This window comes from Rhinolophus sinicus, chromosome 1 (genome assembly GCF_057876585.1).
Source record: "Rhinolophus sinicus isolate RSI-liver-muscle chromosome 1, RSI-T2T, whole genome shotgun sequence".
Taxonomy (NCBI): domain Eukaryota; kingdom Metazoa; phylum Chordata; class Mammalia; order Chiroptera; family Rhinolophidae; genus Rhinolophus; species Rhinolophus sinicus.
The window spans coordinates 53159744-53178766 of record NC_142501.1 but is presented as its reverse complement, the minus strand read 5'-3'; the positions used below and the strand labels follow the sequence as shown (position 1 = coordinate 53178766).

The following is a 19023-nucleotide window of genomic DNA, read 5'->3' as shown; positions in this document are numbered from 1 at the left end:
ACATATACCTGTAGTAAAACCATATAAATATAGACTAGACATAAATACATCCAATTCGTGATTGTCATTGCCTCTAAAAAGGGATAGAGGGGAAGGAAGTAATTTGGGGAGAACACCAAAAGGGTCTTCAATTTTATCTCTAGTGCTTTCTTTTATTTAAAAATATCTGAGGCACATATGACAAAAATGTTAATATTCATTCCAGGTGATAGACACATGGCTATATGTTATAGTATATATACATAAGTTATATGTCATTTTTCATATATTTTTAAATTAAAAATTAAGCTACACAGCCAACAAAACTACCCTGTCCTTGAATTCCTCCAGTCTCCTAAATCCTTTCACATCCTCTGCAATCAAGGAAGCTGCCCAAAGCAATCCTCTTTCAGTTAGAAAGCAGCCCTAGCATTCCCTTCAATTTCTGGAGCCAAATATGGAACTCCAAAGCCTCTTCAGTCAGGTTCCTTGAAAAAACAGGTAACAAGGTAGTGCAAAGAGCATGATAATTGTTCAAAGAACACCTTCCAAGTTACAGCACGTCTAGCAAAAGTTGAAGGGCAGCTGAGGAAGTTGTAACACAAGTATTCCATTACAGGCTGAAAAATTCTTAAGAAGAAGAAACTTGAAGAAGAGAGAAGAACAGGGAGTTACATTTGATACACTGGATCTTGAATTCTAACAGCTAGATTTTAAGCTCATGTAAGCAGGGCTATTTCTTCTATTTCTTTTATCGTTCCTGTTGTCTAGTCTTTTCCTACCCACCCTCCCCCCTTCACCCTTCTACCATCACAGCATATAGAATGCCTAGTTCTCTGCATATACTAAGCACTCTTTAAATGTTTGAGTCAACAATAATGTCACAATAGGCCTATTATGACATCACCAGGAATGGAACACCATGGTTAGCAACCAATTAGTAGCAGGGTAAATCACAACCCCTGGAAACGGAAAAAACCTCTTCTAGTTTTTTTTCTACACATTTGTTAGCATTTGCTTATATTCTGTGAAAAGAAGAAATAAAAGAAAATCACTCAACTTTTCAAAATATTTACCAAAATGCAAAATGAGACAGACGATGAATCTGAATCAGAAAATGAAGTTATGGATCCCATCATGTCCAGAATAGCGCAATCAATGGTCTCTAAACTTGAGATCCCAGACACAACACAGCAAGTCATCTCTAAGATTGAGCGAGCACAACTCTTTCGATCCAGACAGGTAGGTAGTAAATGAGAAGTTTACAGGTTGCAATTTTTTTTAACTTTCCATGACCAGCTACAGTTTTTTTTTTAGAACTTACATTATTTGCATGATATTTGACTGTTTTGAGTTAACGTTGAGCTCAAATGACGATTTCTCCTGATGATGGATTACAAGCTCCAATTTTATGTTAATATCTTTCACTTTAATATCAGAATTAATCAAGTTTTAGAGAAATAAATCACATGTGCTACTGAGTGATTTGGACACAAGGAAAAATTAAAATCCATTGCCAATTTTGATATCTAATTTTAATCAATAGTTTTCATTTGTTCACAACTGAGTTTTTATCAAATAACTATTAATAAAAAGAAACATAGATTGCTTTGAATTCTAGTTCCTTTTGTTTCCACTGAACATTTTTTGGAAGAGGGGTTTATTGGCCAAGAGAAATACAAAGCAATTAAAAAAGAGCTTAAATAATATATCAAATAGACCCCCAAACAATTAAGGCAATGCTGTACTCTAGTCTCAGATAGAATGCAACAAAATCAGTCAGGTTAAATTAACTCAGAGGAAGTTCTTTCCTAGTTTCAGAAGTGCTAAATGGTTACATGTACTTTCCCATTCACCAAGTAGATTTACAGAGTTCCAACTCCCCACAACTAGCAACAGTAACACAGTGTTTGCTTCTAATTGCTTCACTGAGGTGTAATTGCCATACAATGGAATGTGTATTTTTAAAGTATGTTTTAATATATATGAACTCCCGTGAAATCATCACAATTAACAATGAATTTACCCATCACCCCCAAAAGTTTTCACTCCCACACACCCCTCCTTGCCCCATCCCCACCAATCTGCTTTGTTACTATAGATTATTTTTCATTTTAAAAGAATTTTATATAAGTGGAATCATACAATATCTACTTTCTTCTGTCTTCTTTCACCTAGCATAATTATTTTGAGATTCATCCACATTCTTGCATATATAAATAGTTCATTCCTTTTTATTGCTTGAGTGTTTTTCCGTGGGATGGGCATTTGGGTTATTTCAGGTTTGGGGTTATTACAAATAAAGCTGCTATGAACATTCGTGTATGTATTTGTAAATATTTTGACAATATATGTTTTGAATATATGTTTTGTTTCTTTTGGATAAGCACCTAGGTTTGGAATGGCTGGGTCATGTGGCCAAATGGCTGGGTCAGTTTTTAAATAAACTACAAACTTTTAAAACATAAATATACTATTTTATATTCCCACGGGCAGTATATGATATTTTCAGTTGCTCCACATCTTTATCAACACTTAATATTGTCAATCTTTTTTAATTTAGCCATTCAAAAAGGTGTAGAATAGTATCTCATTGTGGTTTTAATTTGTACTTTCATAATGACTCATGATTTTGAGCATCTTTCCAAGAGCTTATTTGCACTCAGTATGTCTTCTTTGGTAGTTCAATTATTTTGCCCATATTTTAAAAATTGAGTGGTCTGTGTTTTGAGTATTCTTACGTATTTTAAATACAACTCCTTTATCAGATAGGTGATATGAAAAAAATTTTTTCCCATTCTGTAGCTTGTCTTTTTTTTTTTTTTTTTTTTACTAATAGTGTCCTTTAAAGATGAAATCCCTGAGTCTAATTTGTCAATGTTGCTTTTATGGACCATGCTTTTGATGTAGTATATAAGCAATATTGCCTAATCCAAGGTCACAAACATATTCTCCTATGTATTTTTCTAGGAGTTTTCTACATTTATATTTTATATTTATGTTTCATTTTTGTTTGTGATATCAGATATAGATCGAGGTTTGTTTGTTTTTAACAATTATTCTGGCTCCGTTTGTTGAAAATACTATCCTTTCTTCATTGAATTGCATTTGCACCTTTAGTGAAAAATCAGTTGACCATATGTATATGTGTGAGTTAATGAACTCTGTAGTCTGTTCTCTTGATCTACTTGTCTACCTTTATGCCAGTCCCACAGTGTCTTGATTACTGAGGTTGTAAAATAATTCTTGAAATCACGTAGTTTTAGTTCTCCAACTTTGTTACTTTTCAATTATGCCCAACATCTTTTCTCACATCTTTTTTTTACCCTCTTTTCCTTGCCTTGGGCTTCTTTCTCTGGAGCGACACATTCAAACACTCATAAACCTAAAAACTGTCTGTATCCACACTGCTTTCTCCCTTTGCATTTCCATATCAAATTTAGTATCTGTCAAATTCTACCAGAAAAATAAAATAGGCTCCTGGTATCTTGATTGGGATTATGTTGAATTTATAGATAAATTTGGGGAGAATTAAAATCTTATCAATATTGTCTTCTGACCCCTGAATATAGCATATCTTTCCATTTAGTTAGGTCTCATTTTTCTCAGAAGTGCTTTGCAGTTTTCAATGTATAGGTCTTGTGTACCTTTTGTGAGATTTATCCCTAAGTATTCCGGTTTTTTTATACTGTTGTTTTTAATTACCATTCTCAATGTTCACAACTAATTCATAGAAATACAATAGATTTTTGTGTATTGATCTTGTATCTTGAAACCCAGTTATTCCTCATAGATTTTCTTTGTACATTCTTTGGGAGTTTCTACGTATGCAATCCTGTCATATGCTAACAGACAGTTTTATTTCCTCCTTTTATACCGTGTGCATTTAAACTTCATTCTTCACTTACTGAGTAGGCTAGGCCTTCCCATATAAAGTTGAATAGCTGTGATGAGACATCCTTACTTTGTTCTTGATGTTAGGGGAAAGGATTCGGTCTTCCATCATTAAGTATGATAGTAGCTGTATATATTTTATAATGCTTTTCATCAAGTTGGGGAAATTCCTTTTCCTAGTTTGCCAAGATTTTTCATCAGGAATAAATATTGGGGTGTATTTTTATTCAATAATTATATAGAAGTTGGGGGAGGCAAAGAAATTAAACCCAGAGAATATAGAATGAAGAAAATAATAAAAATTAAGAGCATTAATTAATAAAGTAGAACATAAAAATACAATGAAGAGACTTAAGAAAGCTAACAGATGATTCTTTGAGAAGTTTAAGTGAAAAATCTTTTTAACAGTTGACTTGGGGACAGTAATTTAGAAAGCTTAGGTAAAATGGGAAAATTTTCTAGGGAAAAAAATATATATGATCAATCTTAGAATCATATGCCTCTACCCCACAAAAACATGATATCAGGGCCTAATTCTTGGGAAACTGTAAATGTTACCTTAGAAAAGAGGTCTTTGCAGATGTGGTTAAATTAAGGAGAGTATCCTGGATTTTTCTAGGTGGGCCATAATGCAATCACAAGTGTCCTTATAAAAGGGAGACAGAGGGAGATTTGACATATAGACAGAAGGCAATGTGAAGACAGAGCAGAGATTTGGCCTTAAAAGTTTGGAGTGTGTGGCTACAGCCAAGAAATGATGACAGCCACCAGAAGCTGTAAGAGGCAAGAAATGGATTCTGCCCAAGAGCATTCAGAGGAAGTGTGGCCCTACTGACACCTTGATGGCAGCCCAGTGACAGATTTCAGACATGCAGCCTCCAGAACTGTGAGAGAGTAAATTTCTGGGTTTTTTTAAATATCATGTTTGTGTAAATTTGTTACAGCAGTCATAGGAAACTAACACACAAAGTGAAGGCAAGTATAAAAAGGATAATATATTATGTTGAAGTAAGGTTTGTTCCAGAAAATATATTGTGTTATTCGCCGTGTTGACAGGTTAAAGGAGAAAACCGTAAGATCAACCCAATAGCTGTAAAAATAAAATGCATTTGTTAAATTCAGTTCATGCATATCTTTTAGCAAACTAGAAATAGAAGGAAATATCCTTAACTTGATAAATTATAACAATGAAAAATTTATAGGAAACATCATACTTAATAGTATATTAAAATTATACCCTTTAAAATGTGGATAAAGACAGAGATTCCCACTTTTATGACTTTTAATCTCATGGTTCTGGAAATTCTAACCAACACATTGAGACTAAAAGACACAGAAAGAATGAGGATTGGAAAGATTTGACAAATAGTTATTTGTCAAAGATGATTATCACACACACACACACACACACACACACACACACACACACAGAAGAATCTACAAAATATTACAATTACCAAAAAGCCTAAAAGGTTACTGAATATAAGAGCAATGCAATAAATCAATTGCTTTTCCATATGCTGCCAAGAAACAGAAATGTTAAGAAAATACACCATTTATAGTATCAATAGAAATATAGGTACTGTCTTAGTCAGTTAGGGCTGCTATAACAAAGTACCATAAACTAGGTGGCTTATAAACAAAAGAAATTTATTTCTCACAGTTCTGGAGGCTGAAAGTCTAAGATCAGGGTACCAGCATGGTCAAATTCTGGTGAGAGTCCTCTCACAGGTTGCAAAATAATGACTTCTTGCTGCATCCTCACGTGGTGGAAAGAGTGAGGGAGTTCTCTGTAGTCTTTTTTATGAGGGCCTCATCCACATATCAAAGGCCCCATTTCTCAATACCATTACATTGGATGTTAGAACTTCAAAATATGAATTTTGGGGGTACACAAACATTCAGTCCAAAACAGGTACCTAGAAATAACAACAAAAAAATGTGTAAGACATTTGTGTACAAATTATAAAATTTAATGAAGAGCAAATTATGAAACCTTATTGAAAGACTATATAAATTTAGAGATAAACCATGTTCATGGATAGAAAGACTCCATATGTTAGTGATTCCCAAACCAAAAATAGAGATTTAAAGTAAATTCAATCAAAATCCCAAAAGGGTAACTCATGGAGCATGACAAACTGATTCTAAAATTTAATAGAGGAGCTAAAGTCCAAGAATAGCCAAAACAATGCAGAAGAACAACAAGGTAGGATACTATCCCTAACAGATATAAAGAATTATTCTAAAGCTATTTTAGTTAAAACATTGTGGCTTTGGCACAGGGATAAATAAGGCCATGAAACAGAGAGCTCACAAATAAACTGTCATGCAATGTGATAAATGATAGAGCTGGCATTGACTATGTAAGGGGGAAATAGATAATACTCAATGAATGATGTTGGAGACAATTGGTTAAGTTTATTGCAAAAATGATTTTGGTTCCCTATCTCACACTTAAATGTGAAGGAGAATATATTTATGACCCAGGGTAGAAAAAGACTGGTGAATTCCTCTAGATTAAGAAAGAGATCTTCTGTTGGTCAAAACATTATAGAGGGAGGAAGAAACCAGCCACAAACTGAGAAAATATATTTAACACTGTATAACAAATAAAAAAAATAGTATCCAGAATATATAAAGAATTTCTATAAATCAATAAGAAAAATAACCCAAGAGGAAAATGAACAAAGGCATAAACGATCATTTCCCAGAATAAGAAACAAGTCATTGCATAAACATTTAAAAAGATGATCGACTTCATTGATTATCATAGAAATTCAAATTAAATGACAATTAGTACTATTTCACACCACTAGATTGGCAAAAAAGTTTTTTTAAGTTTAATAATACCACATGTTGGCAGAAATGTGAAGCAACAGGTATACTCATACTTTGCCATGGAAGTATAAATTGGTATGACTACTTTGGAAAACACTTTGGCATCATCTAGTAAAGTTGAAAATGCATACATCTTACAATCTTACTTTTCTAATATTAGTGATATACCCTAACAACACTACTAAGTAGAAATTTAATGTGGGCTATATATGTAACTTTAAATTTCCTGGAAACTACAATATAAAAAGTAAAAAAAAAAAAAAAAGTGAAATTAATTTATTTTATTTAACCCAAAATATTATCATTTCAACATTTAATCAATATAAAAAGTACTGAGATATACACGTTGTTTTCATACTAAGTCTTTGAATTCCAGCATGTATTTTGCACTTACATCTCAAAGTACATGCTAAATTTTCATTAGAAATACCTGAGCTATATTTAGATTTCATAAAATTTACATTTGAAGTTGATTCACATACCAAGTTCTTCCAAACATACTTAAAAGTTTTCCAATAAATAAATCAAGTGTTAGTTTTTAAATCTCAATTAGTTTTATATAAAATGGATTCCTGTCACACTGGCCTGATTACAATTGCTCAATAGCTGCTTGTGGCTTGTGGCTACCTTATTGGACAGCACAGCTCTAGGGAGAAAACTTGCATGTGTGCACCAGGAAGCATGATCAAAAATGTTTATGTTACCGTTTATAAAAGGACAAAACTGGAAACAAACCAATATAGGAATCGATAGGTAAACATATTTATGCAATGAAATACTAAGCACAGAGCAGTGCAAATGAGTGAACTGTAGCTATGCATTTCAGCCTGGATAAACTAAAAAACCACAATGTTGTGGAAAAAAGCAAGTCACAGAAGAATATAGAGAATGATTCAAAAGCAGGCAAAACTACACAATCTATTGTTTAGGGGTGTGTGTGTGTGTTTTTGTGTGTCTGCTGTAGGTAAGGCAAAACTTTACTCATTTTAGGTTTTCAGCTAGAAGTCTTTAACAAGACAGATTAATAAGAGAAAAACAGTTGATTAACATGTCCAGGGCACATCACCTAGGAAAAACCTAAACGAAGAGTAATTCAAAGTGACTTATATTAGCATCTTCAACAAAAAAAATCAATAAGTTTGTGGAGAAATGACAGGACAAAGGAGAGCAGATTTAGGTCCAATGGTGGCAAACTGCAAAGGTAAATACCTGGGAAGAAACGAATGGATGTTTGCAGATTCCTCTGGGGCCGATGTTTGTCTCCAGTCAAAATAATTTATATCCTGCCTTCAGGCATAAAACGGACAGGGTAGAGAGAGCTTTTCCTGCATTTCCTGCTCCTAATTGCCTTCAGCTCAAAATAATTATATCAAGGAGGCATATTTTGGGGTGACATTCTGGCATGCCACTGTCAGTGCTGTAACAAATTTCCACAACTTTCCAGTGTGTTCTCTCACAGTTCTAGAGGTCAGAAGTCTGAAATCCGTATCACTGGGCTGAAACCAGGATGTCAGCAGGGCTGCCCTGTCTCCAGACTTTGTCTTGGGTAGAATCCATTTCTTGCTTCTTCCAGCTTCCAATGGCTGCTGACTTTCCTTGGCTATGGCCACATCATTCCAGTCTTCAAGGTCAGCATCTTCAAAAATCTCTGCTTCATCTTCACATTAAGACTTCTCTGTATGTGAATAAAAGTGATTAGAACAGAATCCTGAAAGCACTTTAGACTTTCACCATTAAATATGGTGTGCTAGCTGTCATTTTTTTTGTAAATGTTCTTTATCGGGTTGAGGAAGTTACTCTCTATTCCTAGTTTGTTACAAACATTTTTTAAAAAATCATGAATAAATGTTGAATTTTATCAACTACTTTTTCTGCATCTATTAAGATAATCATATGGTTTTTCTTCTTCAGTCTGTCGACATGGTGAATTACATTTATTAATTTTTCACTTTTGATTCAGCTTCGCATACCAGGAATAAAGCCCACTTGTTCCTGATGTTATCTTCTTGTATGTTTGATTCTATTTTCTAATATTTTGTTAAGCATTTTTGTGACAATCGCCATGAAGAATATTGTTTATATTATAGTTTAATTTTCTTATGTCTTTGTTTGGTTTCAGTATTAGGATAATCCTGGCTTCAAAGAATGAGTTGAGAAGTGTTTCTTCCTCTCCAACTTCATGGAAGAATTTATGAGCAGTTGGTTAGCTTGTAATGTTATTCTTCATTGCTTGGTCTAGCAAACTTTGACCCTGCTCTACTGTGTACTTGACTTAATTTGCTGCAACTAGATCACCTCTGTTTCTGATTGCAGTATTTCCAACACCTAACATCTGATCACTCCTTTTTTTAAATAAAAAAATTAACTTTAATTGTGGTAAATACACATAAAAGTTACTATCTTAACCATTTTTAAGTGTACAGTTCAGTACTGTTACGTATATTCTCATTGTTGTGCAGTCTTCAGAACTTTTTCATTTTATAAAACTGAAACTCTACACCCATTAAACAACAACACTCCATTTCCCTCTCCCCTCAGCCTCTAGAAACCACATTCTACTTTGTTTCTATAAATTTGACTATTCTAGATACTTCATATAAGTGGAAATATACAGTATTTGTCTTTTAACGACTGGCTTGTTTCACTTAGCATAATGTCTTAAGGTTAATACATGTATTAATACATGTAGCATGTGTCTGAATTTCCTTCCTTTTAAGGCTGAATAATGTTTCATTGTATGTATATACTACATTTTGTTTATCCAGTCATCTATCAGTGGACACTTGGGTTACTTCCACCTCTTGGCTATTGCAAATAATGCTGCTATGAACATTGGTGTACAAATATTTCTTAGGGACTCTGCTTTCAATTCTTTTGGGCATATACCCAGAATTAGAATTGCTGGATCATATGGTAATTCTATTTTTTATTTTTTTGACTGTTTACATTTTTTTATTATTTTTATTTTTCAATTACAATTGACATTCAATTATTATTTTATATTAGTTTCAGGTGTACAGCATAGTGGTTAGACATTTATTTAATTTACTATTTTTAATTTTTGAGGAACCTGCTACATTGTTTTCCACAGTGGCTGTACCACTTTATATTCCTACCCACAGTGTACAAGTATTCTAATTTTCCACATCCTCACCAATATTTGTTATTTTCTGGGTTGTTTTATTTATTTGTTTGTTTTTTGATACTAATGGGTGTGAAATGGAATCTCATTGTGATTTTGATTTGCACTTCCCTAGTTATTAGTGATGTTAAGCTTCTTTTCATATGATTGTTGGCCATTTGTATATCTTTTTTGAATGTCTATTCAAGTCCTTTGCCCATTTCTGAATTGGGTTTTTTTGATGTTGAGTTGTAGGAATTCTATATATGTTGTAGATATTAATTCCTTATCAGATATATGATTTGCAAATATTTTCTTCCATTCCATAGTTTGCCTTTTCATTCTGTTGATTGAACCCTTTGATGCACAATAGTTTTAAATTTTGATTTAGTCCAATTTATCTATTTTCAGTTTTGTTGCTTGTGGTTTGGGTATTATATAAAATAAATTATTGCCAAATTCAATATTATGAAGATTTTCCCTCTCTGTTTTCTTCTGTTTTATAGTTTTAGGTCTTATGATTAAAATGGTTTTTGAGCAATTTTGAGTTAATTTTTGTATACGGTATAAGGTAAGAATCCAACTTCATTCTTTTGAGTGTGGATATCCAGTTTTCCTAGCACCATTTGTTGGAAGACTGTCCTCTGTCCATTGAATGGTCTTCACACTCTTGTCAAAAATCATTTGACCATATATGGGAAAATTTATTTCTGGACTCTATTCTATTACATTGGTCTATATGCCAGTATGCTGTTTTAATTACTGTTGCGTTGTAGTAAGATCTGAAAATGGGAAGTGTGAGCTCTGCAACTTTATTCTTCTTTTTCAAGACTGTTTTGGGTATTTGACCTACCTTGTGATTCCCTATGAATTTTAGGATGGATTTTTCTGTTTCTGTAAAAAATACCACTGGTATTCTGCTAGTTATTGCTTTAAATCTGTAAATTGGTTTCAGTTGTATTGATGTCTTAGCTATATTAAGTCTTCCAATCCATGAATATGGAATGCCTTTCCACTTATTTGTCTTCTTTAATTTCTTTCAGTAACATTTTGTAGTGAAATTACAAGTATACGAGTCTTTTACCTCTTTGGTTAAGTTTATTCTGAGTATTTTATTCTTTTTATGCTATTGTAAGTGTAATTGTTTTCTTAATTTCCTTTTAGGATTATTAATCATTAGTGTATGATAACACAAGATTTTTGTGTTTAATTTTGTATCCTACAACTTTTTTGAATTTATTAGTTCTAATAATTTTTTCATGTGTGGAATCTTTAGGGTTTTCTACTTGTAAGATCACATCATCTACAAACGTAATTTTATTTCTTCCTTTCTAATTTGGATGTCTTCTATTTATATTTCCTGCTATTTATATTTCCTGCCTATTTATATTTCCTGCCTATTTATATTTCCTGCCTATATTGCTCTGGCTAGAACTTCCAGTAATACATTGAATAAAAGTGACGAAAATGGGTGCCCTGCCCTTGTTCCTGATCTTAGAGGAAAACCTTTCAGTCTTTAACCATTGCGTGTGATATTACCTTGGGATATTTCATATATAACCTTTATTATGTTGAGGAAGTTTCCGTCTATTCCTAGATTTGTGTGTATGTGTTTTTATCATGAAATGGTTGAGTTGTCAAATAGTTTTTCTGCATTAATTGAGATTATCTCTTTTTTTGTTTTTTTCCCTAGCATTCTGTTAATTTGGTGTATTTCATTGATTGATTTTTGTATGTTTAACCATCTTGCATTGCAGGAATAAATTCCACTTGGTCATGATGTATAATATTTTTAATGTACTGTTAAAATCTGTTTGCTAGTATTTTGTTGAGGATTTTTGCATCAATATTCATCAGAGATGTTGGTCTATAGTTTTCTTTTTTTGTTGTGTCTTTATCTGGCTTTGGTGTCAGGGTAAGGCTGGCCTCAAAGAATGAGTTGGGAAGTGTTCCTTCCTCTTCAATTTTCTGGAAAAATTTATGAGGTGTTGGTATTACTTTCTTCCTTGACCACCATGCAACGTATTAGCTTGTAAAGTTATTCTGCATCACTTGGCTTATCAAATTTTGTCTCTGCTCTCCTGTGCTCCTGACTTAAATTATTTGCTGCAACTGCATCACCCGTTTCTCATTGTAATGTTTCCAGCACCTAACATCTGATTACTCCCTTTGCATGAGGATTTGCTTTGCAAAACCGAAATCTTACTCTTATTGTAAGGAGTGTAGAGTGAATTGAATTTTTCTGAAGCCAAATTGAAAGAGTAATTGATAAAGTTGGAAGGGATGGAGCAGTGGTTCTTCATCTATCGGATTTACTGTGCCCTTTTAAAATATTGTTAACTTCTCTTTTATTCCTCTGACATGAAACTCATAGATAAAATATCTATGCTCATACTTTAAGAAATATAAATGTGAGGGTAAATAAAAGGAAAGTGACTTATAATAACATTCATTTTGATGTGTAAAATCTAGGTCAAATTTCACTAGAAGACATAAGAGGCATACAGAGGCTTGCACCTATATGTAGAATTAAAATAAATATGAAAGCTACAAATGTAAACTGACACAAATGCAGGGTTGTTTGTACTGGCACTCCATGCTACTAGCACCAGTGCATTGTTGTTCGTATTGTAATGTTTTAGAATGGTGAAATTTTGTGGGAGAAATTCTAAAACACAGTTTCCCATTGATGTATTTGCATTCCTAGAAATTTCAGTTATGTAATTAAACTAGGCAAAAAAATACTTTGTGTTTATATTTTAAAAGCAGTATGTTTCCACTTGGATAATTCTAAAACAGATTTTTTTTTTTAACCTATATGAATGTCTCAAAGGACAGTCAAATTTTATGCGGGATTGAGCCAATTCTTAATTGTGTGGACTGTAGGATGGGCTAGCATCCCTTAGCATCCATACTAAATACCAGTAAATCCTCCTAATCATTGTAAAACCTAAAATACTTCCACAAATTTCCAAGTGCCACATATGTAAGGTAGTAAATTATCCTCATCAAGAACTACTGGGATAAAGTAATGAACAGAAGAAATTTGCTGACAGACTCTTGAGGAAGGGGAGATAATGAAATAAAAGTCATATTGAAGAATATTCTGACGGCTGCTTTCTGTGTGAAGTCTAGGTAAAGAAAAAAGAAACAACTTCCTTTTATTTGTTTTTAGCAGCCATCGTTCATCAAGCATTTTCACAGGTAGTCCATCTCACAGCACAGCAACTATGAATTTATTGTCTTTACCATTTAACAGATGGGGCAGAGACAGTTCAGAATTGTTAAGTGATTTACTAAAAGTCATTTTAATGAAAGAGCTAGAGTTGGAATCCAGATATGGTTTCAAACCCAATGTTCTTTTCATTGTATCGTAGCAATGCTAGGATGATGAAGGCAGAAAAATTTTTCAGAGGGAAAAATCTGAAACTCACAGTAAAGCTAGAACTAGCAAGACTTTGGAGTGATTCTCACTGACATTCTGGGAAGAAAAATGACCAAAGCTCATTTTCAAACTGAGAATTTATTAATATATCCTCCTCCTTATTCTTATAGGACATGAGTATGCAGCTCGGTGAGATAATGCAAAGTGTGCAGCGGACACTCAATCGCTACACTGTTGATGTGACCCTGCACCCTGGAAAGAAAATCGCCTATGCAGAATATAAGAGACGAAGAATGAATTTGCTGGAGAAAATAGCTGCTTATGCTAATTCTGCTGAAATTAAAGAAAATATTCTTGTCCATATCCTGGCATGGTTGGAAGAATGGAGTAAGTTTTCAAAAGTGGTTCAAAGGAAAACCACCAAGTTAATGAAAAAGCTGGAGAACAGAATCTATAAGGAAATTTTGAAGGATTAGAAGAAGACTAAAGAAGAAAAGGCTAGGGAGTTAATTCAGAGAACAGTTGTCCTCTGTTCCATTAAGAATAAAATAAAAAAAATATAGACTTGCTCGCTTAGTGCCAGCTATTCTGGCCTCCTTGTTTTTCTTCAAGCATGCTCCTGCCCAGTGCTATATGCTTACGCTTCCCTTGCCTGGAACATTTTCCACCAGGTAGCCACATGGCTCATTCTCTGCTTCTATCTCACTTTAAAATGAGGTGTTCTCTGACCATTCCCATTCCCTACCCCTTGCCACTGTCCATTTTACTCTTTTCTTTATTTTTGTCTACTCGTATACCATTTCTTACCATCTGACATACTACTATATAATTAATGTGGTGGTTTTTTTTCTCTCTCCTTTCACTAGAGTGTAAACAGTATGAAGTTAAGGAATTTGTTCTATTCAATGTTGTATCCTCAACCTCTAGAACAGTACGTGATAGAGGAGATGTTGGTTGAATGAAATAAGCAAAGGACACAAAAAAGAGGAATTTCATTTAGTTGCAAGGAATCTATGTAACGGGGGTTATAAAATACTAGATAACTTACCAAAGGCGTTAATTGGGATTTAGATCCCAAATATTAATACACATGTCCCCATTTTAGATATCTACTTCCCTGCAGTCAGGGCACTAAACAAAATAGACACCTTTTAACCTGATTCACATTTTTATGTCCAAGACTTACCGTTCAGCCTTCTATTCCAATCTCTTCCATTTTCATTTCTTCGTAGAGAAAAGCCTCAGAACAGCAATGTGAGATACCTACATTTCCCAATACAACAATATTTCCCAATACTACAGCCATATAAGCCCACATGGTTATAATTATTTATTTTTCTGCATAAAAGTAATTTTTGTACTCTCTTCTAGATGGCATTTTGTCTGAGACGACTGCAGTTGATACTGATGACCACTACCACTGGCTAGCACAAATGGAGATTTTACCAGAAACGTTCAAAGCCATTGAGAGCGATGTCAAGATACTGATTAGAATTAGTACCTCTTTGCTTGAAGTAAAGAAGAGACAAACAAAAAAATTAAGTAAGCATACTTTAAGACTTTGGAAATAGATTTCACTTTTTCTAAAAAACAGCTTTATTGAGGCATAATCTACATGCCATAAAATCTACCCAGTGGAAGAGTGCAATTCGATCAATTTTAGTAAATTTAGAGTTGTGCAACCATCACCACAATCCAATTTTAGAACATTTTCATCACCCCAAAAAGATCCCTCATATCCATTTGCAGATAATATTCATGCCCACTCCCAGCTCTAGACAATCACTAATCTATTTTCTGTCTCAACAGATCTGCCTTTTCTGGATATTTCATAAAATAGAATCATATTATATGTAGTCTTTTCTGTCTGGTTTCTTTTATTTTGCTTAATGCTTTTGAGGTCAGCCATGTTATAGGATGTGTCAGTAGTTTCTTCCTTGCTATTGCCAATTGCATACCGCTGTTTGTATGTACCACACTTTGTTTACCCATTTACCAGTTCATGGATATTTGGATTATTTCTACTTTTTGGCTCTTATGAATAATGCTGCTATGAACATACATGTAAATTTTTTGTGTGGACATGTTTTCATTTCTTTTGAGAAGCTAACTAGGAGTAGAATTGCTAGGTCATTTATCTATTGCTGGTAAACTTATATTTAAGACATTGTTAACTGATTTCCCAAGTGACAGCACCAACTTACATTCCTATCAGCAATGTATTCCAGTTCCAGTTTCTTAGCATCCTCAACAACACTTGTTAGTGTCTGTCTCTTTTATTATAGCCTTTCTACTCGGTGTGAAATGGTATCTCACTGTGGTTTTAATTTGCATTTCCCTAATGACTAATGATGTTAAGCACCCTTTCCTGTGCTTACTAGCCATTCCTATATCTTCTTTGATGAAATAGCTATGCGAATATTTACTCTTTCTTTCCTCTGTTCTTTTTCTGCCTTCTGTATTAAAGACATTTTCTAGTGTACCATTTTAAATCCAGTTTTCCCTATATTTTTGAAGTAATTTCTTAATGATTGGTCTAGGCATTGTAGTATACATATTAAATTATCACAATCTGCTTCAGATTAGTACTAACTTAATTCTACTTAAACATAAACTCTTTGCTCTAGTAGCTCTATTCCTTCCCCTCTTTTGTGCTTTGTCATATATATTATATATTTATGCGCTGTAAGCCCAACAATATAGTGTTATAATTATTGTCTTATATGATTCTCTTTTTAATCAGTTAAGAGAGGAAAAATTAAAAAAGATTTGTACTGTCTTTTATATTTACCCACATGTACTGGTGTTCTTTATTTCTTTGTGTGAATTTGAGTTATCCTCTTGTGTCATTTCCTTTCCGCCTGAAGAACTTCTTTAGTATTTCTTGTAAGGCATGTCTACTAGCAAAAAATTCTTTCAGTCTGTTTACCTGGGAATGTCTTTATTTCACCTTCCTTTTTTTTTTTTAAAGAATTTTACTGAAATATAGCAAACACACAAGATTATATAAACGCCTAACCACTGCGCTGTACACCTGAAACTAATATAAAATAAAATAAGATATAACAAACATACAATATTATACTAGTTCCAGGTGTACACCATAGTTATTCAACATTTATATACCTAAAGAAATGATCACCATGTTAAATCCAGCACCCATCTGACACTGTACCACACTATCACAGTGTATTATTGACTATATTCTCTATGCTGTACATTATAACCCCATGACTTATTTGTTTTATACCTGGAAACTTAGACCTTATTTCCCTTCACCTTCCCCCCCTTTTTAATTTTTCAATTACAGTTGACATTCAATATTATTTAATATTAATTTCAGGTGTACAGCATAGTGGTTAGACATTTATATTATATAATTTAAGAAGTGATCCCCCTGACTAGTCTAATACCCACCTAGCACTGTAGTTGTTACCATATTATTGACTATATTCCCTGTATTTTATTTGACATCCCATGACTATTTTGTAAGTACCAATTTGTACTTCTTAATCTCTTGCCCTTTTTTACCCATCCACAAACCCCCACCCATCTGGCAACCATCAAAATGTTCTGTTACCTAAAATCAGTTTGTTTCTGGTGTTTTTTTGTTTTTGTTTTTTTTAAAGATTTTATTGGGGAAGGGGAACAGGATTTTATTGGGGAACACTGTATATGTCCAGGACTTTTTTTCCAAGTCAAGTTGTTGTCCTTTCAATCTTAGTTGTAGAGGGCGCAGCTCAGCTCCAGGTCCAGTTGCCGTTGTTAGTTGCAGGGGGAGCAGCCCACCATCCCATGCGGGACTCGAGTAGTTGAACCGGCAACCTTGTGGTTGAGAGCCCACTGGCCCATGTGGGAATCGAACCGGCAGCCTTCGGAGTTAGGAGCACAGAGCTCCAACCATCTGAGCCACCGGGCCGGCGCCCTTTTTTGCTTATTTTGTTTAGATTCCACATATACGTGAAATCACATTGCATCTGTCTTTCTCTGTCTGACACTCCACTCAGCACAGCACCTTCCAGGTCCATCCATGCCACCGCAGATGGCAAAAACCCATTCCCTTCCACAGCCAAGCAATATTACATTGTATGTACAGAGGTTGTCAAAAAAGAGTATACACATTTTAAGAAAGGAAAACTGTATTAAAATTGTAATACTCAATATATACCAATAACACAAGATGAATACAAGTCACATTTGACTTCTGCAATTACAAGAGGTGCTCAAAGTGGTTACCATCAGCATCCAGACACTTCTGATTATGGCGAACTACTGCTTGAGCAATGTTGATCAAATTGTCCACTTGTGTACATTTTTGGCACCCCCAGTATGTACTATCTCCTCTTTATCCACTCATTCATCAACAGACACCCAGGCTGCCTCCACATATCACCTATTGTAAACAATGCTGCAATGAACATATGGATGCACAAGTCCCCTTGAAGTAGAGTTTTGGGTTTCTTCGGATAAATACCCAGAGTGGGATTGCTGGGTCCTTCTTTCTCTCTTGTTATAGCCTTTGTTTTAAAGTCTATTTTGTATGGTAGAAGTATTACTACCCCAGCTTTTTTTGTTTCCATTTTCATGAAATATCTTTTTCCATCCCTTTACTTTCAGTCTGTGTGTCTTTCAATCTGAACTGAGTCTTTCCTAGGCAGCATATGTAAGGGTCTTGTTTTCTTATCCATTCAGCCACCCTATCTTTTGATTGGAGCATTTAATCCATTTACATTGAAAGTAATCATTGATAGATATGTAGTTAGATATGTAGTTAATTCTTATTATTATTCATATCTTTGATTTCCCCCCCCCATCTTAAATAAGTCCCTCTAACATTCCTTTGGTAATACTGCTTTTGTGTTGATGAATTTTTTTAGCTTTTTCTTGTCTGAGAAGCTCTTTACCTGTCTTTCGATTCTAAATGATAGCTTTGCTGGGTAGAGTAATCTTGGTTGTAGGTCCTGGATTTTCACCATTTTGAATATTTCATGCCAATCCCTCTGGCCTGCAAAGTTCCTGTTGAGAAATCAGCTCACAGTCTTATGGGAGCTCCCTTGTAGGTAACTCACTGTTTTTCTCTTGCTGTTTTTAAGATTCTCTTTATCTTTAACCTTTGGCATTTTAATTATGATGTGTCTTGGTGTGGGCCTCTTTGGGTTCATCTTGTTTGGGACTCTCTGTGTTTCCTGGGCTTGTATGTCTATTCCGTTTGCCAGGTTAGGAAAGTTTTCTGTCATTATTTGTTCAAGTAGGGTTTCAGATCCTTGCTCTTTTCTCCTTCTGGTACCCCAATGATGTGAATGTTGGTATGCCTGATGTTGTCTCTTAAACTATCCTTATTCTTTTTAAATTCTTTTTGCTGTTCTGATTGGATGTTTTCTGCTACCTTATCTTCTAAGTCACTGATTTGATCTTCTGCTTCGTCTAATCTACTGTTGATTCCCTCTAAAATGTACTCATTTCAGTTATTGTATTCTTTATTTCTAATTGGTCCTTTTTAATGTTTTCTATCTCCATTTTTATGTTTCTTATCTCTTTGTTGAAGTTCTCCATGAGATCATTGAGCATCCTTGTAACCAGTGGTTTAAATTCTGTGTCAGATAGATTGCTTTTGTTTATTTTGTTTAGTTCTTTTTCTGGAGCTTTGTTCTGTTCTTGTATTTAGGACATGTTTCTTTGACTCTCCATTTTGGCTGCCTCCCTGTGTTTGTTTCTATGTATTAGGTAGGGCTGCTGTGTCTCCTGGTCTTAGTAGAATGGCCTTATGTAGTAGGTGTACTGTGGGGCCTGGTGGCACAGTCTC

General features: G+C 34.1%; 1 protein-coding gene and 1 long non-coding RNA gene across 4 annotated transcripts in view; one reads left to right on the top strand and one right to left on the bottom strand.

Annotated features, from left to right (window-relative positions):
- Positions 1-19023, top strand: part of FAM186A (family with sequence similarity 186 member A) — a 47938-nt gene that overhangs the window by 2329 nt on the left and 26586 nt on the right. The window contains exons 1-3 of one of the 2 annotated variants that reach the window (XM_074324893.2): positions 1026-1221; positions 13391-13607; positions 14592-14762. In XM_074324893.2, coding sequence (XP_074180994.2) covers positions 1060-1221; positions 13391-13607; positions 14592-14762 — 550 coding nt within the window. In that variant the 5' untranslated portion in view covers positions 1026-1059. Of the gene's footprint in view, positions 1-1025; positions 1222-13390; positions 13608-14591; positions 14763-19023 lie in introns of those variants that run through there. The other variant, XM_088799309.1, reaches the window with a different exon arrangement.
- The window catches only part of LOC141570099 (uncharacterized), a 65919-nt gene continuing 52402 nt past the window's right edge, over positions 5507-19023 (bottom strand). For both annotated transcript variants that reach the window (XR_016021652.1, XR_016021651.1), the window contains 2 exons: positions 7924-8389; positions 5507-5792 (listed from right to left, as the gene is read on the bottom strand). This is a non-coding gene — a long non-coding RNA (uncharacterized LOC141570099). The remainder of the gene's footprint in view (positions 5793-7923; positions 8390-19023) is intronic.